The sequence below is a fragment of the Idiotropiscis lumnitzeri genome, chromosome 2, assembly GCF_059441095.1.
Source record: "Idiotropiscis lumnitzeri isolate Australia: NSW breed Sydney's pygmy pipehorse chromosome 2, RoL_Ilum_1.0, whole genome shotgun sequence".
Taxonomy (NCBI): Eukaryota; Metazoa; Chordata; class Actinopteri; order Syngnathiformes; family Syngnathidae; genus Idiotropiscis; species Idiotropiscis lumnitzeri.
The window spans coordinates 37,101,410-37,124,398 of NC_142392.1; the positions used below are offsets into that span (position 1 = coordinate 37,101,410).

Genomic DNA, 22,989 nt, shown 5'->3' on the forward strand with positions numbered 1-22,989 from the left:
CAGAGCCCATTTGCAGACTCCAATGTCAGGCCTCAGAGATCGAACAGGTGCGAAGCTTCAACTACTTAGGCTCCGTCATCAACCATGATGGCCGTTGTGAAAAAGAAATTAGACGTAGAATTTCGCTGGCGAAGGACGGTTTCAACCGAATGAGAAGCTTGTTCACAGACCGCAAACTCACACTTGATCTTAAGAACCGACTTCTACGATGTTTCATCTGGTCAATCCTGCTCTACGGGTGCGAGTCTTGGACATTAAACGCCAAGACAACAAAGAATCTAGAAGCTGCTGAAATGTGGATGTACCGTCGGATGCTACGTGTGTCATACACCACTCATGAAACCAACGAGTCAGTCTTACAACGGGTCGGACGAAATCGTGAGCTCATCCGGGTAATCCAAAACAGACAGACAAAGTTCCTTGGCCATTCAATTAGGAAAGGTGAAGTCGAGAACCTAAGTCTGAGCGGACGGATTCAAGGGAAAAAAGCACCAGGGGGTCAGCGGATCATCTTTAAGCTACCCCACAACAGTGCTCGTGAAATCTGGGACGCAGCCCGTCAACGCGTATTTTGATTTCCTCTATTCGAAACCTCATGGATTCTAAGGCCGAATCGGCTACGGAACTACAAGAGAGAGAGAGAGCTGGCTTTGTGGAGCACTGTCACCAACTCACAGACAGATGTCACCATTTGCGATGCAAATCATCGTTATCTTCTTCTAAACATTGGAAAAACGTGCGATTTGAACCGTATGCACATGAACAAACATTTTAGTTCCCAAATATGAACTTGAGAGATGTATTGAATTTTACTTTTGTTGCTGGTTTTGTTTTCACATCTGACACCATGTTGTTGGTTGGACAGTATTCCAAATGTATTTCCCTATTATTAACAGTTGACATGATAAAGTGAAACTTTATGTCAACATATTTGCCTTTTTACAGGGTTTGTCGCCAGCGACGTGGTTGCGAATTTTAAATTAAAATACATCACTGTTTTATTCTCTAAATGTTAGAGTCTTAAAAAATGATTTCAGTGTTTATAACTTAACTAACTTAAATATTTCATTATTCGTTTCAGTATTCATTAAACTACGGTGATTCATTATTTATTTCAAGATTCATTGAACTGTTTTAGTAATAATTTAGTATTCAATGTTTAATCGTGACATTGTTTACTTTTTCAATATTTGTGTCACTATTTTGTTCAATCTTAATATTATGGACAATTATTTTGCAAGTAAGGTTTTTGTTATTTATTGTGGCCACTTGCTTTTGAAGAAAGTGCCTTTCGCTTCTTGTACGAGAGGATTCTTTGTGAAGCCAAAACAACACGACCTTGACTGATAAGTGGGCTCAACGCAGAAAAAATATATTTTTGTTTTAAGATTCCACAGTTCCTGTCAAATAAATCTTCATCTTCCTGTGTGCATCAGTATCTTCCCACGCACCCATTGAGATCACTCAGCAGACTGACCCAAAAGACAATTTATTTTCCAGACTATCTCATTGATCTTCCCTAACTGCTGAAAATTCCACAACAATCTGGGGTCAGACGTGGGATAGCTGAAGATCCGCCGGTGAAATTCAGGGATGCTGGCAGGTAACCTCCGGGGTTCAATTAAGACAGCAGCAGCAATGAACTGCGTGATGCGGATCATCTCCTCCGTGGTGACAAATAAACGCTGACTCCAGTCGCCATCAAGTTGCCAACTCCTGACATTCCAAAACCTTTGAGAGAAACTGAGACGATTTGCGTTTCTCTTTCTGGTTCTTTTTAGAGTTCAACTTCTTGTTCAGTTTTTCACCTTTTCACACAGCGTAATGAAGGCCAGTTGAGCAAGTGGAACAAGTGATTTTATTGATGATTGTGGAAGGCAACGATTTCATAAGCACAGTTTCTTCTCACACCTTTTCCATTAAGTACGATTAAAAAGACAACTGAAAAGCATAACGTTAACAAATGTTGTTCCAGGAAAAGGTAATTAATTTCATTGATAATGTTTGATATAAAAACAAAACAACTCATCATCACTCAGAGACAATGGTTATTCTGGCACTGATCACATTGGCTTAATGTCAATAAAAAAAGCTTTTCAAAATTAAATTTATCATATTTTATTCAAAATCACATTTACATCTTACCACAAAGAGTCAATTCCTTCCGTTTTTTTTTTTTTTTTTTTTTTTAAGCTTCAAGGATTGCTGCAATTCTCACCAGCACAATTGTGACTCTCAGCACCCTGTTTAGTGAAGAATTTTTTAGCACAAACGCTGCAACTGAATGGCTTTTCTCCACTGTGTGTTCTTGTGTGGTTCGTTAAAAGCGACTTACGATAGAAACTCTTTCCACAAACTGAGCAGGAAAAAGGCTTTTCTCCACTGTGTGTTCTTAAGTGGATTGTTAAATTAGACTTTTGAGAGAAGCTTTTGCCACAAACTGAGCAAGAAAAAGGTTTTTCTCCACTGTGTTTTCTTGTGTGGATTGTTAAATTAGACTTTTGAGAGAAGATTTTGCCACAAACTGAGCAAGAAAAAGGTTTTTCTCCACTATGGATGGTTGTGTGTTTTATTAAATGCGACTTACGATAGAAATTCTTTCCACAAATTGAGCAGGAAAAAGGTTTTTCACCACTGTGTGTTCTTGTATGTTCTGTTAATCGTGACTTTTGAGAGAAACTTTTCCTACAAATTGAGCAGAAAAAAGGTTTTTCTCCACTGTGTGTTCTTGAGTGTTCTGTTAAACTTGAGTTTATGGAGAAGTGTTTTCCACAAACTGAGCAGGAAAAAGGGTTTTCTCCACTGTGTATTGTTGTGTGTTTTCTTAAATATGACTTAAAAGAAAAGCTTTTGCCACAAACTGAGCAGGAAAAAGGCTTCTCTCCACTGTGTGTTCTTGTGTGTTCTGTTAAATGTGACTTTTGAGAGAAACTTTTTCCGCAAACTGAGCAGGAAAAATGTTTTTCTCCACTGTGTATTGTTGTGTGTTTTATTAAATATGACTTTAAAGAAAAGCTTTTGCCACAAACCGAGCATGAAAAAGGCTTCTCTCCACTGTGTGTTCTTGTGTGCCTTATAAATTGTGCCTTTTGTGAGAAGCTTTTGCGACAAAATGAGCATGAAAATGTTTTTTCTCCACTGTGTGTTCTTGTGTGCGGTTTTAAAGACAACTTTGAAGTTAATGAGTCAGTGTGACGTGCCCTTTCACCTATGGCTTGCCCATCATCGTCATCATCATCATCATCGTCATGAGCGTCTGATAATGTGTCCTCATTATGGGCTTGTGATGGCCCCCAGTGGTCTTCATCACCTTCTGTTGTCACGTGATGACTTGAGCTGCTGCTTGTAGGCTCCGCCCCTCTGTTGTCCTCACTCACATCCTTGTTTTCATCTTCAGTCTTTATAGGGAGAACGTTCACTGGTGACTTGTTGATCTCCTCCTCCTCCTCCTCCTTTTTGATGTGAGTCAAGTCTGGCTCCTCTTTCACAGAACGGAGATCGTTTTCACTGACGTCTGTAGGACACAAATAGACAAATTTGGTTTGGTCAAGTCAAACCTCAAGCGGTGACTTTGTCTAATATTGTTTCTACCGTACTACCTTGCCTTGTGCCTGCCGCACACGGAGCAATGCATGCGACCCCAACTTGGACCAGACCATGGGGACACTTCACAAAATTCCGTCCTACGATGTAAACCTCCCTTTCGCAGCACAACGGTGATAAACGCGCATTTAAAAAGGAAGCACGTTGCGGCTGATGCCCAATTTCATTCCGGACATCGTCACAGACGTTTCTGGAAGCGAGCTGAAGTTAGCACACACAGGCTATTGTGTGCGTCTGATGGAACACCTGTTGTGGGACCCTAACTTATTGATGGGGGCCACTGGGGGCCATCGCAACATAATGTCATTGATAGAATAGGAATCCTTCAAGTTTTTCATTTTGCATTCAGAGATACAGTGGAACCTCGGTTCTCGAACGACTCTGAGGTCCAACAAAAAAAAGAGAAATTCTTGCTTCGCAGTTCGAACAAACCTCGGAGTTCGAACGCCGGTACGACGCGTGAGTGCGCACGCGAGGGTGGGATGCTGAACGGCGTACGGGTGTAGATCGCTCTCTCTCTCTCTTCGTGACCAACTGTTGTCGCGTGCGGACGTGCTGCGTTTTGCTCTCGCGTTTTATATAGGTGTACGAAGTGTTTTAGCCCCTAATCATGCCTCCAAAGAAAGTCAGTGCAAGCAGCAAAGGAATGGTTTCGGTGTTCGAACAATTCGCTTTTCGAACAGGGTTCTGGAACGGATTATGGTCGAGAACCGAGGTTCCACTGTAGTTTCATCGTGGGTACTTTTTGGTTCCATTATAATTTGGATACCTGAAAGAATTAAAGGGGCCCTGGTAGAACAGGGGGTTGTGACATTCTCCCTTTTTAAACCCATAGTAAGCCAAAGATGCAGATGCATTCCTTGCAGCATGCGCTTGTTCACTGATGAGATCCGTGCAACCCTGGATGGATGCATTAAATGTATTTTAAATGTTTGGATGAGGTGAAACTATGCACATGTGCACAAAACTGTGCAGGGCCACCCGAGGTTCATTGACCGAGCCAGTAAAATTTTCATAAATAAGACCAACACGTACTTGATTTTTTAAAAAACGTAATCCTTTGTGTTATATCCACGAAAATTCATCAACCGCCATTGATCATTTTGCCCCAGTGTGTACAGTTTTTAGAGTCAGATTGAATCATTCCAGAAGGAACAAGATTTGTCAAAGAAGTTTTCAAAAACGAGACACGCCTGCACAAATAAATCACCCAACCAAGATTGTCTTTGTCACTTGCGAGGAGCAGTCCGGCAAAGAGAAAAGCTTTCCCGCTCCTGTGCGGCGTTTTATTGAAGCACAGCAAAGCAAATTTGTATATGACAACCCATAAAGAATGGAAAAACATGAACACTGACTTTATCACACCCGTCCACACGCTTCCTGTTGTTCGAACGGTTTCAGCTTACAACACAATGTTTGGGTCACACTTCTGTTAAATGCGAGCTAAACGGTTTCCTGTCAAACACGGTTCAAGACGTGCATCTGTTTTCGTGACTTCCTGCTAAACTGCCAGCATAGACACAACCCTGTTACCACTGAACTCACGTTTTCCTGTTTAAGAAGTCCATGTTTTTGTGACCTTCTATTAACCTGTGTGGTTGATGTGTGGGTCTGGCTCAGCTTCCCTCCGCACAGGTCGCTGGGCATGACAGAATTGGTGATGGTAAGAACCTCTCTGACACAGCCATTTTGGTTCGAAAGAGATTTTATTCTCGTCACATGCTGATGTCAAAAGAAGTCTCCCCAAAAAAGAGAAAAGGGAAAGGGTGTCCCCTCACTTTCCTTCTTATCGGGAATGGCCAAACTGGACATGAATGTCTAACTTTACCTTGTTGCATATGCATTCTCATTGTACTAGTCTTTGATTTTTCCCCCAAAGCTCCCTACGGCGAGAGCAGATGTGGTTGCTCTTTGAAGTGGCCTTCCGGTGCCATCTTGACTGCTTCTATCACCTCGAGTGCTCCACACCTAGAGCTGGTCAAGCCTTTTGTCCTCCTGGACACTATCTCATTCACATTGGAATTTCAAAACCAAAACTGGTCACTTCTTTAGTCTCCAATCCCCTCATAGTTAAAGAGAATTACTAAAATGTTCATAAGAGTGAATAAAAAAATACACTACATATTTCCCCCCCCTCGAGGCAATCTTGTCCTGATAAAGCAAAAACGACACCAGCATGTCACCAAAAATCCCATTCCAACCTTTTATATGAATCCATTGCCTAAAATTTGGGAAACCTAATTGACTAAAACCTAAATCATGTTCAAGGCATGCTACATAAGGGTAGTTTAACTAGGAAAACTAAGTGTATGGCCAAATTGCTCCCTGGTGTCACTCACACCTCCTGCAGGACCACACATAAATCCAGCAATAATTCCAAAAAATCCCAAATCAACCACCTCGGTCACGAAGGAGTTCCCCCCGCAATGTTAGATCTTTAAGCAAACCGGCAGTAACACTTTCCAGTTTAGTCCATATGGAGGAATCAAAGCTTCGCTGAACTTTTCTCGTGAACCTGCTTCCACAAGGCAAGTAGGATGATGGAACACCGTTACAGAACAGAATAAATCCACAGCGTGATAAAGGCATGATAGGACAAGAAACAAACACACAAAATACAAATACGAGTCAAATGATATGCAAAAACATAGTTGAGGCCACGCTCCAGCAAGAGAATCCGATGACATCGTGTCACTCGAGAGCTGCCAAGCCCTCGTCACCGACGAGCTCTTGCTAACAGTATTGTTTCAGATGATCACGTCCACATCTTATGACCCTCATAGGAGTCCTCCTCGTCGCTTGCTCCAAGTGAGATTCCAGTCTGCATCCAACTCCATCTACACTTCACCTGAAATACAACAAGCAGACACACTCCACACAAATATTGAGCACCAGAGAGGCCAATGAAATCCATTTTCCACAGGAAAGAGTCCATTCCAGGATGTGGAGGGCACCAAGACTGGTGCAGTCCTCATCCCAGCCATCATCGCCAGAATGCCCTCCTTCGCCCCCAAGCTGTGCCGGCATTAACTCTGTCAAATGGGGAAGGCGCAGATATAGCAAAAACAAATTGGAGACGCGGTGGAGCAGAGCACAACGTCAGTGAGACCCCGGGTCCACGACCCCTCTGGCAGAGACGGAAACAGAGCTTTCGCTTCAGAGTGGCCCATTCATTGTCTACCACAGTGCCGAGAAATTCTGAAAATGTTCCATAACAGAGGAATTCGTAATGGGTGCTGAAGCACCACCCTGGTCTCAGAGCTGCCCAGTCGACTGGAACGGAGGACAACATATGCTTCCCCCGGCGGATGTGCACAGTCAAATTCAGTCCAACTGGAAATTCAGTCCCACTCGAATTCCAGTGTTTGTTTCACAGGTGCGGGTTCGGTCCATGGCAGTGACTCAGCCAATCTCAAGAGTCCCACAAGCGTGACAGTGTTGTTGCTCACTGGGATATGCAGAAGAAGCTTGCAAAGTGTGGAATATCTTGTTCCACCATCAAAAACTGTTGTCCATCAGTCGTCAACGGAATGCCAAGACCTGCGAGTCCTTGAATGCGGAGGCTCCGCGGGCACCCCTATCGTGGAATGGGTTCCCAATCGGGTTGAGGCGTCAAGTGTGCATTTGGAAGCCATAGAAGCGTTGTCGGAGGAGGGGGTAGCGATGGCGCCCCGTGCTAGAGGAGCTCTTTGTGACAGGCATGGCGCTGGACCACAGAATGGCACATTTCAGGAAGTGGCTCGGTTTGGACCGCTCATCACCCAGTGACCCCACAGCAAGAGCACGTCCCACTCACAACCCATGTCTATAACCACCCCTACTTCTGTTACGTGACCTTGTTGACCGGCAGGTGCGGACAACAAGCCTGCTGTGGGCACTGCGTCACCAGAACCTGGCCTAGGAGCAGCGGAAATGGAAAGAGCAGACGCAATGGGAGCTGCATGCGTCGGCTGCTGGATTAACTGCTTCCCCCAGTTGTCGTGACCCGTGCCGGTCACGCCTGTTTTGTTGTTGTTTTCGTCACCTCCCTGCCATGTGCACTTTTGTTTATGTTTCTCAGCTGAGCAGAGGCATCTCCTCCGACAACCGACTCCGCCCGCGTCATCACGAGTGGGAGACCAGCCCACCGGCGCCGCACCTGACATCCATCCACTGACTAATTACACACACTATTTAAGCCACCTACACTGACTGCCCGGCGTCGGATAATTTTCCTGCACTGCTCACGTTCATGACCCTGGTATCGATTGTTCTCATGTTCATGCATTTTTGCTCTTGCGATCTCTGTGTTCCACGTTTTGCCAGCTATTGCTCGGTCTCTTTTTGTTCCTCGTTTTCTCCAATTGGTTTTCCCTCTTGCCCTTTTGGCAAGCTATTTATGTTGATCGTTTTTCCTTTTCCTTGCCGGTGCAAGCGCTTTTCGTTCCGTCGTTTATCTCCTTCCTGGTGTTAGCTTTTCTCCGCCAGCGCTTTGTGTTTTCTCCTGATTTATCGACGGATGTAATGCTAAGATAGATATATTTGCCTTAATTGATGATTGGACTTCCACTATTGTGAATCAATAAACACTCTTTGTTAAACTGATTTTCCTGTGTCCGCGTTTGGAGAGTCCTGCCACCTTCTTCCCAGCGTTTCGCTGGCAAGACCCTGACAGAATTATCCGACCAGAACACGAGTAATCATAGGGTACGTATCTGAACAGCGTATCTCTTGCTACGTACCAGCGAAACTGTCGGCTCAGCCCCAGGCCCTCCACACAACGGTACGCCTCGATCCTTACTGTGTTCCATGCCACAAAGTGCCCAGTACGATACGTGGAAGTGTGCTTCTCTTCATTATTTCTGTTATCAGCTCATAATTTTCCTGCTAAAATTTACACCCTGGCCAGGGTCTGTGCTCAAACTGAGCTTATTCACGACTATGTTGTCTATAGCTATAGTTTTACACTTCTTATTTCTCATCTCTTTAACCACTAGACCTTTCTTTTCTTTATCCTCTGCACATTTCTCCCGCGCTAGTCCCCATTTACATAGTTCCTATCATTATTTTTTTTCATTTATTTATTTATTTTTTAATAAATTTTCGTATGTTCTTTCACAGTGCGGTTACTTTGACATCTTTTAATGTCTTAATCATTATAGAGGCCTCTTGTTTAAACAATAATTGAAACTAACACAGGGACATTTTCCATGACCAATCAGCCAGCAGACCCACACGCACAAGCTCTCTTTAACGACCCCAAAAGCCCCGACCGCTTGGACACAGGCGCACAACACCCATTGTGAGTAAAAGCATCTCACCTAAAGTTCAGCCGGCCGGCTGTTGAACGCCTGCGCCCCAGCACCCTTGAGACCATCAATGGAGCAAGAATCCTGTTTGTGACGCCAAAAATTTGGTATATTTTGTTGTTGATGTGTGGGTCTGGCTCAGCTTCCCTCCGGACAGGTCGCTGAGCATGGCAGAATTGGTGATGGAAAAAAATTCTCTGACACAGCCATTTTGGTTATTTTTGTCACATGCTGATGTCAAAAGAAGTCTCCCCAAAAAGGGAAAGGTGATACGTAGGAAATGTATATGTTAGTTTAATACCTGAAGTGAACTTGTGATACTGTTGTACTGTCTATTCAAAATGTTCAATAAAGTTTGTTCAAAAAAAAAAAAAGGGCCTCGACCACATCCACCGACCCGTCCACACCGAAACAAAAACACCCACCGCTAAACTCTTCTGATTTAGTGTATAACTGAATGTAAATTTATCACAGAATGTCCAGTGCTACTCTAAAGGACTACGATATAATTCATCAAGTCTTTGTGTCCCGATAACCTCATCTTCGCGCGTTGATGCTTTTCGGCGTAGTTAGCTTATCTTGTTAGCTAGCTAGCCGCTAACGAAATGAGGCACATGACTCATCGCCAAGCAGAGATCAAGTGCGGATTTTTTGGAATTATTATTTGAAAATGTGCGAAAGAACGACACCCAAGGACAAAGAGGAACTTTGTGGAATAAAAGAAGAAAACGAAGCAGGTTTGTACACGTTTTACTCTCATTTGCTTTGTAAAGAACGACTTTCTATCTTTAAAAATATGCATCACAACATTAAGTTGTTTGGGGAAATCGTTCAAGGTTATTGCCGTTTTTTTTTTTTAAATATTGCCTTTTACTTGCCGGGTTGCTGAACATTTGTTGATGCCAAATGAAATCAGTGCGGAAAACGTTTGCCAAAGAATAACCAATAGTGGGGGGTGAACTCCATGTTTTTCCCAGTATAAAATTTGAACTGATTATTTAACATTTTACATTTTATGGTTTTTATATTTTGTTCAAGCAATTTCTTACTAAAAATGTGCACACTGCCGCGAAAAGGTAAATGGCGGTTGATCAATTTTAGTGAATAAAACACAAAATATTAAGTTTTTTTTAAAAAAATCAAGTACGTATTGGTATTATTTATTTATTAACTTTTTACTGGCTCGGTCAATGAACCTCGGGTGGCCCTGCACTGTTCTGTGCACGTGTGCATAGTTTCACCTCATCCAAACAATTAAAATACATTGAATGCATCCACCCAAGGTTGCACGGATCTTATCAGTGAACAAGCGCATGCTGCAAGGAATCCATCTGCATCTTTGTCTTACTATGGGCTTAAAAAGGGAGTATGCCACAACCCCCTTTTCTACCAACAAGGCCAGGAACATTTATTTCCTGGTAATAAAGTTCCTGTGGCCCAGGTGGTTTGCATCTCCCCCACAAGTCAAAGTTCTTGATAATTTATGCAAATGTCAATGATGATGTATCAGTGGGAGGTCTTGTGTTCCTTTATTACTCATTACTGACACCCTATGGCTGTTAAGCATCATTGCAGTTCCAAAATAATTCAGTGAACTCTTAAAATATTATGGTGTATCTTAGTTGAATTATAATACATATTCCAGAAACGTCTGTGACTATGTCAGGAATGAAATCGGGCATCAGCTGCAACGTGCTTCCTTTTTAAATGCTCGTTGAGCACAGTTGTGCTGCGAAAGGGAGGTTTACATCGTAGGACGTAATTTTGTGAAATGCCCCCATGGTCCGGTCCAAGTTGGGGACCACGCATTGCTCCGTATGCGGCAGGCACAAGTCAAGGTAGCACGGTAGAAAATAAGACAAAGTTGTTGCCTGAGCTTTGACTTGACCAAACCAAATTTGTCTTATTGTGTCCTGCAGACGTCAGTGAAAACGATTTCCTTTCTGTGAAAGAGGAGCCAGACTTGACTCACATCAAAAAGAAGGAGGAGGAGGAGATCAACAAGTCACCAGTGAACGTTCTCCCTATCAAGACTGAAGATGAAAACAAGGATGAGAGTGACGACAACAAAGGGGCGGAGCCTACAAGCAGCAGCTCAAGTCATCACGTGATAACAGAAGGTGATGAAGACCACTGGGGGCCATCACAAGTACATAATAAGGACACATTATCAGACGCTCATGACGATGATGATGATGATGATGATGGGCAAGCCAAAGGTGAAAGGGCATGTCACACTGACTCATTCACTTCAAAGCTGTCTTTAAAAGGGCACGGAAAAACTCACAGTGGTGAAAAACCTTTTTCTTGCTCGGTTTGTGGCAAAAGCTTCTCTCGAAAGTTTCATTTAACAATCCACACAAGAACACACAGTGGAGAAACATCTTTTACCTGCTCAGTATGTGGCAAAAGCTTCTATCAAAAGTTTGATTTAACAATCCACACAAGAATGCACAGTGGAGAAAAACCTTTTTCTTGCTCAGTTTGCGGCAAAAGCTTCTCTCGGAAGTCTCATTTAGTAAGGCACACAGGAACGCACAGTGGAGAAAAACCTTTTTCTTGCTCAGTTTGTGGCAAAAGCTTCTCTCGGAAGTCTCATTTAGTAAGGCACACAAGAACGCACAGTGGAGAAAAACCTTTTTCTTGCTCAGTTTGTGGAAAATGCTTCTCTCAAAAGTCAAGTTTAACAGAACACACAAGAACACACAGTGGAGAAAAACCTTTTTCTTGCTCAGTTTGTGGAAAATGCTTCTCACAAAAGTCAAGTTTAACAAGCCACACAAGAAAGCACACTGGAGAAAACCCTTTTCCCTGCTCAGTTTGTGGTAGACGCTTCTCTGTAAAGTCAAATTTAACTTGTCACACAAGAACACACACTGGAGAAAACCCTTTTTCTTGCTCAGTATGTGGCAAAAGCTTCTCTCATAAGGCAAGTTTCACAAAACACACAAGAACACACACTGGTGAAAAACCTTTTTTCTGCTCAATTTGTGGCAAGAGTTTCTCTCAAAAGTCGCATTTACGACGCCACACAAGAGCACACAGTGGAGACAAGCCATTCAGTTGCAGCGTTTGTGCAAAAAAATTCTTTTCTAAAAAGGGTGCTGCGAGACACAATTGTGCTGGTGACAAAAGCAGCGATCCTTGAAGCTTAAAAAAAGACAACAAAAAAATGAAGGAACTGACTCTTTGTGGTAAGATGTAAATTTAGATTTTGAATAAAATCTGAAAAATTTTATTTTGCAAAGCTCTTTTATTGGCACTAAGCCAATGGGGTCAGAGCCAGAATTATCAATGTGTTTGTGTGATGATTTTTTTGTGTGTTTACATCAAACATGTAAATAAAATTAATTGCCTTTGCATGGAACAACATTTGTGAACATTATGCTTTTCAGTTTTCTTTTTAAACGTACTTAATGGGAAAGGTGTGAGAAGAAACGGTGCTTATGAAATCGGTGCCTTCCACAATCATCAATAAAATCACTTGTTCCACTTGCTCAACTGGCCTTCATTACGCTGTGTGAAAAGGTGAAAAACTGATCTAGAAGTTGAACGATAAAAAGAGCCAGAAGGAGAAACGCGAATAGTCTCAGTTTCTCTCAAAGGTTTTGGTATGTCAGGAGTTGGCAACTTGATGGCGACTGGAGTCAGCGCTGGTTTTCTCACTGTGTTTGGCTGGTTCGTATATGTATGGTCCATTGAACAAAATTCAAACTCTTCAAATATCCCCTCAGATATATTTAATATTTCGCTTTCTGAATAAATTTCTGACGAGCTAAAATCACTTTCTAGGTTGAGCTCTATTAAGTGTGTGGGGTTTGTTGCTAAACAGAATCTCACTTCGGAAAAACTATAATTTTGTCAAATATACTAAATACTTTTTTCATGCTATATTATATTTTTTATACTTTGGATTAGTTATATAATTAAATAGGGAAATATTAAAATTGGAAACCACATACAGACTTAATTCAATTAAGAAGAAATATCGAAACATTTTATAAATATTGAACTCATTGAGAAGAGTCCCAGTATTGAAATAAATATTGAAATATAAAAAATACTTATGTATTAAATTAATTCAATAACCCGACCCCGGATGAGCGGCAGAAAATGGCTGGATGGATGGAATAATTTAAATTGCATACATATTCAAATGAACAAATATGTTAAGAAATATTCAAGAGTGAAATGAAAAAGTTTAAATTAATATTGATATAATGTTGCATATTATAATAATTGAATAAATATTGTAGTATTACATCAGCAAGCTTAAATATACATTGAAATACATTTTTAAAAAATTCATGTTTTTTTTAAATGGCCTAATATAGATATGGGAAGTAACTCTCTTTATGAAACTATGAAGGGACTGGAGCTCACAGAAGTGACCAGTCTTGGTTCTGAAGTTCCGATGTAACCAGATACTGCCCTGAGAGAAAATAGGCCTGAGCATTGTTTATGGTGGGGGCAATTCTCTCGCCAGGTCAGTGACCTTCCAGGGTATGGAAGTAATTTAAGGTGCCTTCAGTGAAGTCCTACTTTGTTCTACTAGAATGAATCCCCATCAAAATACCATCATTTATGACACCACGGCTGGACAAATAATACCCAGAAACACACTTACGCACCACTGAGTGAGTGTTGGACGATATAGCTTCTCTTGAAAGGTCCGACTTGAAAATGTCCTTGCAAGTGTATCTGCAATTAAATCCACACTTTTCCCTCCTTCGGCCATTGTGGTTAAAAAAAAGCAAGAATATATTTTAGATTTTCGAACGGCCGCCAATTACGACTTTCGAGTGTGTTGATTCGGCATTGCGCTGCCCCCTCACGAGTGAGTATCCAATCACAAAACGCGTTCATCACCCTCAGCATAAGGCCAGCGAGAAGGCTCACTGTAACCAACTCGTGATCTGATTGGCTATCGCAACCGTCTAACAAGGCTGTGAAATTGAAAACCTACAACAATCAGCCAATCAAAACAAAGGGATGTTGTAGGCTAAAAGTGACAGCAAAGGGAAGACAACACAAATTAACGTTCAAAATTGTGCCAAGTGGACTGGAGTCAATCCTTGGAGACTAGGCGTCTGAAGAGCTTGGACTGGTAAAAAGAATTTACCAAATCAACAGCAAGGATGTCAATAAGAACAACAAAGTGTTGAAGAGTGAAGGTAGTAAGAGTATAGTGAACAAATACTTTTCTGTCTTCAAAGGACAAGGGACGCTACCTTACACTTATAAAATACATCTCAAGGAAGATGCTAAACCTGTAGTACATGCCCCGAGAAGAGTTCCAGCCCCTCTCAAAGAGAGATTAAAAAAGGAACTGAGCAGAATGACACCGATCGGAGTCATAGAGAAAGTGGAAGAACCCACCGACTGGGTAAATTCCGTCACGTGTGTTAAAAAGAGGAACTTCCCAGAGTTACGTGTTTGCCTCGACCCCAAAGATCTGAATAAAAACATTAAAAGAGAACATTATCAGATTCCCAAGCGTGAAGAAATCCTGAGTGACATGGCAGGTGCTAAATTCTTCAGCAAATTAGAAGCATCGCATGGATTTTGGCAGCTGAAGCTGGACACTGAAAGCAGCAGGTACACCACCTTCAACACACCATTTGGGCGTTTCTGTTTTCTGAGACTGCCATTTGGCATAAAGTCTGCGCCTGAGATCTTTCACAGAGCTATGGAGTCAATCATAGAAGGTCTGGAAGGAACCCGTGTGTACATTGATGATTTGGTTGTCTGGGGAAACACGGAACAAGAACACAATGAAAGACTTGAGGAACTGCTACAAAGAGTTAAAATGAATGGACTTAAACTAAAACGAGAGAAATGTCTGTTTGGAGTTACAGAATTGACATTCTTGGGAGACAAGCTCACGGCAGATGGAGTGGTGCCAGGCAGAACCAAAGTGCAAGCAATACTGGACATGCCATTTCCAACTGAGAAAAAGTGACTTCTGCGAGCAATGGGGATGATAAACTTCCCGGGCAAGTTCATTCCAAACCTCTCTTCAAGAACAAAGTCCCTAAGTTTGCTGCTGCATCACAACATAGTCTTTGAGTGGACAACAAAACATGACGAAGAATGGCAAGATCTAAAGAGAACTGTGACAGCTGAGCCAGTCCTTGCCTCCTTTGATCCATCAAAACCAACCAAAATTTCCACGGATGCGTCGAAAGATGGGCTAGGTGCCGTACGGCTGCAAAAGGCGAGAGACACATGGCAACCTGTAGCCGATGCATCCAGGTCAATGTCAGAGACTGAAAAACGCTCTGCTCAGATCGAAAAGGAGTCACTGGGTCTAGTGTTTGGATTTGGCAAATTTCACACGTATGTTTATGGACTGCCCACATTCATAGCAGAGACTGATCATAAGCCACTGATTTCAATTAGGAAGAAAAATCTCAATGACATGACGCCCAGAATTCAACGCATGATGATGACATTGCAGCGCTATGATTTTGAGCTAATATACACGCCTGAAAAATACATTGTGCTTGCTGATGCGTTATCCCGAGTGCCGCACCCTAACAGTGACATCAAGGACTGCGTTACGGCGGAGGAGGCTGAGGCTCACATCATCACTTCAAGCCCTTTATACCGACAGGCAAATGGCCAGGCTGAGAAGGGAGTGCAAATCATCAAGAGACTGCTAAGGAAGGCCAAGGATGATGCATCTGATCCTTACCTTGCCCTATTGAGTTACAGAGCTGCACCTCTGTAGTGTGGAGCTTCTTCGCCTGCTGACCTACTCATGTGCCGTAAGCTTCGCACCACGCTTCCACAAATACCACAAGGACATGACAACAACATTTGGTTTGAAAATAAGAGAATGCTCAAACTCAAACAGAAAATTGCATATGACAGAGCTACAAAACATCTGGAACCTCTTTCTGAGAAAGACACTGTAAGGATTGAGGGACCTAATTGTTGGGACAGAAAAGCGACTGTCCTCAGCGAAGCCGAACCGAGATCTTACATTGTGGAAACAAAGGATGGACAAAGAGTGAGGAGGAACAGGAGGAGTTTGCTGAAGGTTCCCGGGAACTGTAAGAAATCTTCTGATAAGGCTGAGGCTGCAAAGCAGGTGGATACATCGAAGGAGCACAGACCAAAACCACCAGCAACTTCTGGGATGACTGAACCTCTGCGAAGATCAACAAGAGTTAGACGACAACCGGACAGGCTGATTGAAAATGTTTAATGTTGTGTTATTGTTGCTAAAATTGTTGTAGAGCTGCTTGTTGTCAGAAAAAAATGGGTAGATATTGAAAAGAAGTGAAAATAATTGCGAACAAAACAAAATTATTATAATAATAATTATAAAATAAAAAAGCTTTATTAAAAAAAAGGCATAGGCATTGATTAACGTTTGAAAGGGAGATGTAATGATAGCCGTTATATCATTAGTCACTAGTTAGCAGTATTGCCTGATGTGTGTGTGGTCACCAGACGAACTCGTGTGTACGCACATAGACGAGAATGCAAGTCAATAAATAAAGAGACACAAGCTTGCAGCATCACTGGACCTGCGTGACTTCTTAAGATAGAAGACGGAACATTACAGTAACCATTAAAAAAAAACGTATAGTAACCATAAAATTGTTTTTTAAAAAAACGTATCGTAAACATACTAAAGCTGTTGCTTTATGTTATTTACAAAGAATTTTTGTTTAAAATCCCCCTGTCTCTTCTTTTTGTCTTTTCTATATTATGTACGTATTAATAACTGTGTTTGGTTTGCAAATGTCAATAAAGTTATCCAAAAACTATGAGTAAATATTTATCATCTCATCAATATTTGCAAAACAGAGTACCGAGTTTCGAGATCCTCACAATAATAGTTCTCAAAATTATATTTCTTATCAATTTAGCTTAGTTTATGGATATTTTATTGACAATCTAACATCAATATACAAAGACAGAAAAAAATTGGTGGTGGTGGGGAGCGAATCTTTTTCTTCTTGGAAGGGGCGGGCGTGAAATAACTGAGAGGCACTGCTAGTATATGCAGACATCATATTCATACAATCTTGCAGCCCGAGTGAACCACAGCATTGTTGCTTCGTTCGGTAGGAGAAACGTAAACGTCCCACTGCTGTTGCAGCAGCGGCTTCTCGAGGCATCGGCGGAAGTGACGTAGGAGCCGACTCGCCAATGTGGCGTTAATTTAGTTTTTTTTTTTTATCAACCGATTTAAAATATTATATAAAATATATATTGAAATAGAACAGCCAGGGGTAAAAACAAACACAGAGGCAAAGAAATATATTTGAAAAATACGTGCTTAAAGCATGACGTCATTAGCAAGCGCGCAGCTTCCGAAGGACCTCGACCACATCCACCGACCCGTCCACACCGGAACAAAAACAGTCCACCGCTAAATTCTTCTCATTTAGTGTGGAACTGACTGTAATTTTCTCATAGGATGTCCAGTGCTACTCTAAAGTACCACGACATAATTCATTAAGTCTTTGTGTGCCGATAACCTCATCTTCGCGCGTTGATGCTTTTCGGCGTAGTTAGCTTAGCTTGTTAGCTAGCTAGCCGCTAACGAAAAGAGGCACATGACTCATCGCCAAGCAGAGATCAAGGGCGGATTTTTTGGAATTATCATTTGAAAATGTGTGAAAGAACAACACCCAAGAACAAAGAGGAACTTTGTGGAATAAAAGAAGAGAACGAGCAACATCTTCAACTTCTGGGCGAAGGTTGCGAGCAGCCTCGTGTTGTGCTACACAAAGCAGGTTTGTACACGTTTTACTCTCATTTGCTTTGTAAAGAACGACTTTCTATCGTTCGGAATATGCGTCACAACATTAATTTGTTTGTGGAAATGCGTTCAAGGTTATTGCCGTTTTATTTTTAAATATTGCCTTTTACTTGCAGGTCTGCTGAACATTTGTTGATGCCAAATGAAATCAGTGCAGGAAATAAATGCCAAAGAAAAACCATTAGTGGGGGGTAAACTCACTAAAATGTTTTTCCCAGTATCAAATTTGAACTGATTATTTAACATTTTACATTTTCTGGTTTTTATATCTTGTTGAAGCAATTCCTTACGGAAAGAATTCTGCCTGACTCTAAACAATGTGCACACTGCGGCGAAAACATCAATGGCAGTTGATCAATTTTAGTGAATAAAACACAAAATATGTACGTATCGGTCTTTTTTTATTTATGAACCTTGTACTGTCTTGGTCGGGTGAGAGTCAAAGAACCTCGGGTGGCCCTGCACTGTTTTGTGCACGTTTGCATAGTTTCACCTCATCCAAACATTTAAAATACATTGAATGCATCCACCCAGGGTTGCACGGATCTCATCGGTGAACAAGCCCATGCTGCAAGAAATGCATCTGCATCTTTGGCTTACAATGGGCTTAAAAAGGGAGAACGTCACAACCCCCTTTTCTACCAACAATGCCAGGAACATTTAGTTCCCGGTCATAAAGTTCCTGTGGCCCAGGTGGTTTGCATCTCCCCCGCAATTCATAGTTCCTGGTAATTTATGCAAATGACAATGTTGTGTTACTTTGTTACTCATTACTGACACCCTATGGCTGTTAAGCATCATTGCAGTTCCAAAATAATTCAGTGAACTCTTAAAATATTATGGTGTCATAGTTGAATTTGAATACATATTCCAGAAACGTCTGTGACTATGTCAGGAATGAAATCGGGCATCAGCCACAACATGCTTCCTTTTTAAATGCTCGTTTATCACAGCTGTGCTGCTAAAGGGAGGTTTACATCGTAGGACGTAATTTTGTGAAATGTCCCCATGGTCCGGTCCAAATCGGGGTCGCACGCATTGCTCCGTATGCGGCAGGCACAAGTCAAGGTAGCACGGTAGAAAATAAGACAAAGTCGCCGCCTGAGGTTTGACTTGACCAAACCAAATGTGTGTTTGTCTTTCTGTGTCCTACAGATGTCAGTGAAAACGATCTCCGTTCTGTGAAAGATGAGCCAGACTTGACTCACATCAAAAAGGAGGAGGAGGAGGAGCAGATCAACAAGTCACCACTGAACGTTGTCCCTATAAAGACTGAAGTTGAAAACAAGGATGAGAGTGAGGACAACAGAGGGGCGGAGCCTACAAACAGCAGTTCAAGTCATCACGTGACAACAGAAGGTGATGAAGACCACTGGGGGCCATCACAAGCACATAATGAGGACACATTATCAGACACTCATGACAATGATGATGGGCAAGCTAAAGGTGAAAGGGCATGTCACACTGACTCATTAACTTCAAAGCTGTCTTTAAAAGGGCACACAAGAACACACAGTGGAGAAAAAACATTTTCATGCTCATTTTGTCGCAAAAGCTTCTCTCGAAAGTCACAATTAACAAGGCACGCAAGAACACACAGCGAAGAGAAGCCTTTTTCCTGCTCAGTTTGTGGCAAAAGCTTTTTTTTAAAGTCATATTTAATAAAACACACAACAATACACAGTGGAGGAAAACATTTTTCCTGCTCAGTTTGCGGAAAAAGTTTCTCTCAAAAGTCACATTTAACAGAACACACAAGAACACACAGTGGAGAAAAGCCTTTTTCTTGTTCAATTTGTGGCAAGAGTTTCTCTCAAAAGTCGCATTTAACAATCCACACAAGAACACACAATGGAGAAAAACCCTTTTCCTGTTCAGTTTGTGGAAAATGCTTCTCTCATAAGGCAAATTTAACAAGCCACACAAGAACACACAGTGGAGAAAAGCCTTATTCTTGCTCAATTTGTGGCAAGAGTTTCTCTCAAAAGTCGCATTTAACAATCCACACAAGAACACACAGTGGAGAAAAACCCTTTTCCTGCTCAGTTTGTGGAAAATGCTTCTCGAAAAAGTTTAATTTAATAAAACACACAACAACACATAGTGGAAAAAAACCCCTTTCCTGCTCAGTTTGTGGCAAGAGTTTCTCTCGAAAGTCACATTTAACAATCCACACAAGAACACACAGTGGAGAAAAGCCTTTTTCTTGCTCAGTTTGTGGCAAAATCTCTCAAAATGCAACGTTAACAAGTCACTCAACAACACATAGTGGAGAAAAACCCTTTTCCTGCTCAGTTTGTGGCAAAGGATTCTCTCAAAATGCACATTTAACAAGGCACACAAGAACACTCAGTGGAGAAAACCCTTTTTCCTGCTCAATTTGTGGCAAGAGTTTCTCTCGAAAGTTGCATTTAACAATCCACACAAGAACACACAGTGGAGAAAAACCATGTTCCTGCTCAGTTTGTGGCATAAGCTTTTCTGTAAAGTCAACTTTATCATATCACACAAGAACACACAGTGGTGAAAAACCGTTTTCCTGCTCAGTTTGTGGAAAATGCTTCTCGAGAAAGTTTAATTTAATAAAACACACAGCAACACATAGTGGAGAAAAACCCTTTTCCTGCTCAGTTTGTGGCAAAGGATTCTCTCAAAATGCACATTTAACAAGGCACACAAGAACACATAGTGGAGAAAACGCTTTTTCCTGCTCAATTTGTGGCAAAGGATTCTCTCAAAAGGCACATTTAACAAGTCACACAAGAACACATAGTGGAGAAAACCCTTTTTTCTGCTCAATTTGTGGCAAGAGTATCTCTCGAAAGTTGCATTTACGGATCCACTCAAGAACACACAGTGGAGAAAAACCCTTTTCCTGCTCAGTTTGTGGCAAAAGCTTCTCTGTAAAGTCAAATTTACGAATCCACATAAGAACGCACAGTGGAGACAAGCCATTCAGTTGCAGCGTTTGTGCTAAAAAATTCTCCACTAAACAGGGTGCTGAGAGTCACAATTGTGCTGGTGAGAATAGCAGCGATCCTTGAAGCTTAAAAAAAATAAAACAAAAAACTGATGGAACTGACTCTTTGTGGTAAGATGTAAATGTGATTTTGAATAAAATGTGATAAATTCAATTTTGCAAAGCTTTTTTATGAACATTTAGCCAATGTGATCAGTGCCAGAAGAACCAATGTGTCTGAGTGATGATCATTTGTTTTGGTGTTTACATCTGTCAGGTTCGCCAATTTGACATATAGGGTTCATAGCTGAAAGGAGAGACACGCAGCCCAAGTGGAGACAGAAAGGTTAACAAAGTTTATTTGGCAACTTCATCTCCCTTCTGTTCCTCGATGTTTTTCATACATTCCCTTTTATAACTTCGAGAAATCAGATTACATTCAAGGGTGGTACAGTTCGTCTTCTCAAAAGCTGGTTTAGTCCGGTTTATCATGAGCGTGCCGTCGTGGGTCGCAGCTGACTTTGACGTCAGCATCTCTTATCAGGACCTAGCACGATGTTGCTTGCTTCAGACTTTGAGGCCAACTTCTTTATCAGGACTCATCACGACGTTGTTTACTTCATCCTCACTTCTGAAGAAGTGCCACCGCCCTGCCAATTGCAGACACCTCTCTGCAGTAAAGGTTTCCTCCTGTACCTCCACTCTGACTGTAAACACTCAAGCATAGTCCACTACACTAATTTGCAACATGATATGTGCACCATGTATTGAAATAAAGTTGCGTCATGGCAAATGTATAATAACCTCCAAATATTATTCTAACAACATCAAACATGTAAATAAAATTAATTGCCTTTGCCTGGAATAACATTTGTTAACGTCATGCTTTTCAGTTGTCTTTTTAATCGTACTTAATGGAAAAGGTGTGAGAAGAAACGGTGCTTATGAAATCGCTGCTTTCCACAATCATCAATAAAATCACTTGCTCAACTGGCCTTCATTACGCTGTGAAAAGGTGAAAAACTGAACTAGAAGTTGAACTCGAAAAATAACAAGAAAGAGAAGCGTGAATAGTCTCAGTTTCTCTGAAAGGTTTTGGTATGTCAGGAGTTGGCAACTTGATGGCGACTGGAGTCAGCGCTGGTTTTCTCGCTGTGTTTGGCTGGCTTGTATATGTATGGTCCATTGAACAAAACTCAAACTCTTCAAATATCCCCTCACATACATTTAATATTACGCTTTCTGAATACATTTCTTCTTTCTAGGTTGAGGTCTATCAAGCGGTTTGTTGCTAAGCAAAATTTCACTTCGGAAAAAAACTATCATTTTGTCAAATATACCAAATATTTTTTTTCATGCTTTATTATATTTTTATACATTGGATTACGAACGACTCTGAGTTCAAACAAATTGGAGTCCGAACAAAAAAATAGAGAAATTCTTGCTTCGCAGTTCGAACAAACATCGGAGTTCGAACGTCGGTATGACGCGTGAGTGCGTACGCGAGGGTGGGATGCTGAGCGGCGTACGGGTGAAGATCGCTCTCTTGCTCTCTTTGTGACCAACTGTTGTCGCGTGCGGACGTGCTGCGTTTTGCTCTCGCGTTTTATAAAGGTGTACGAAGTGTTTTAGCCTCTAATCATGCCTCCAAAGAAAGTCAGTGCAAGCAGCAAAGGAATGGTTTCGGTGTTCGAACAATTCGCTTTTCGAACAGGGTTCAGGAACGGATTATGGTCGAGAACCGAGGTTCCACTGTATTTATATAGTGAAATAGGAAAATATTAAAATGTAAAATTGGAAACCACATACAGACTTAATTCATTTAATCACAAATATAGAAACATTTTATAAATATTGAACTCATTGAGAAGAGTCCTGATCTTGAAATAAATATTGAATTATAAAAAATACTAAAAAATTAATTCAATAACCCGACCCTGGATGAGCGGCAGAAAATGGCTGGATGGATTTATTTAAATTTAAATTGCACACATATTCAAAAGAACAAATATGTTAAGAAATATTCAAGTGTGAAATAAAAAGGTTTAAATTGTTGATAATTTTACATATTAAAATAATTGAATAAATATTGTATTACATAAGCAAGCTTAAATATAAATTGAAATAAATGAAAAAAAAAGTCGTGTATTTTTAAATGGCCTATAGATATGGGAAGTAATTCTCTTTATGAAACTATGAAGGGACTGGAGCTCACAGAAGTGACCAGTCTTGGTTCTGAAGTTCCGATGTAACCAGATACTGCCCTGAGAGAAAATAGGCCTGAGCATTGTTTATGGTGGGGGCAATTCTCTCGCCAGCTCAGTGACCTTCCAGGGTATGGAAGTAATTTAAGGTGG

At 41.3% G+C, this 22,989-nt stretch overlaps 1 protein-coding gene across 2 annotated transcripts in view; it reads left to right on the forward strand.

Annotated features, from left to right (window-relative positions):
- The window catches only part of LOC148342459 (uncharacterized), a 299,864-nt gene that overhangs the window by 43,206 nt on the left and 233,669 nt on the right, over positions 1–22,989 (forward strand). Inside the window, exon 2 of one of the 2 annotated variants that reach the window (XM_088288807.1) lies at positions 18,829–21,486. The exons of the other annotated variant lie outside the window; for it this stretch is intronic. Within the exon in view, the coding sequence (XP_088144933.1) occupies positions 18,829–20,717 (1,889 nt within the window). The 3' untranslated portion in view covers positions 20,718–21,486. Of the gene's footprint in view, positions 1–18,828; positions 21,487–22,989 lie in introns of those variants that run through there. 2 annotated transcript variants of the gene reach the window in all.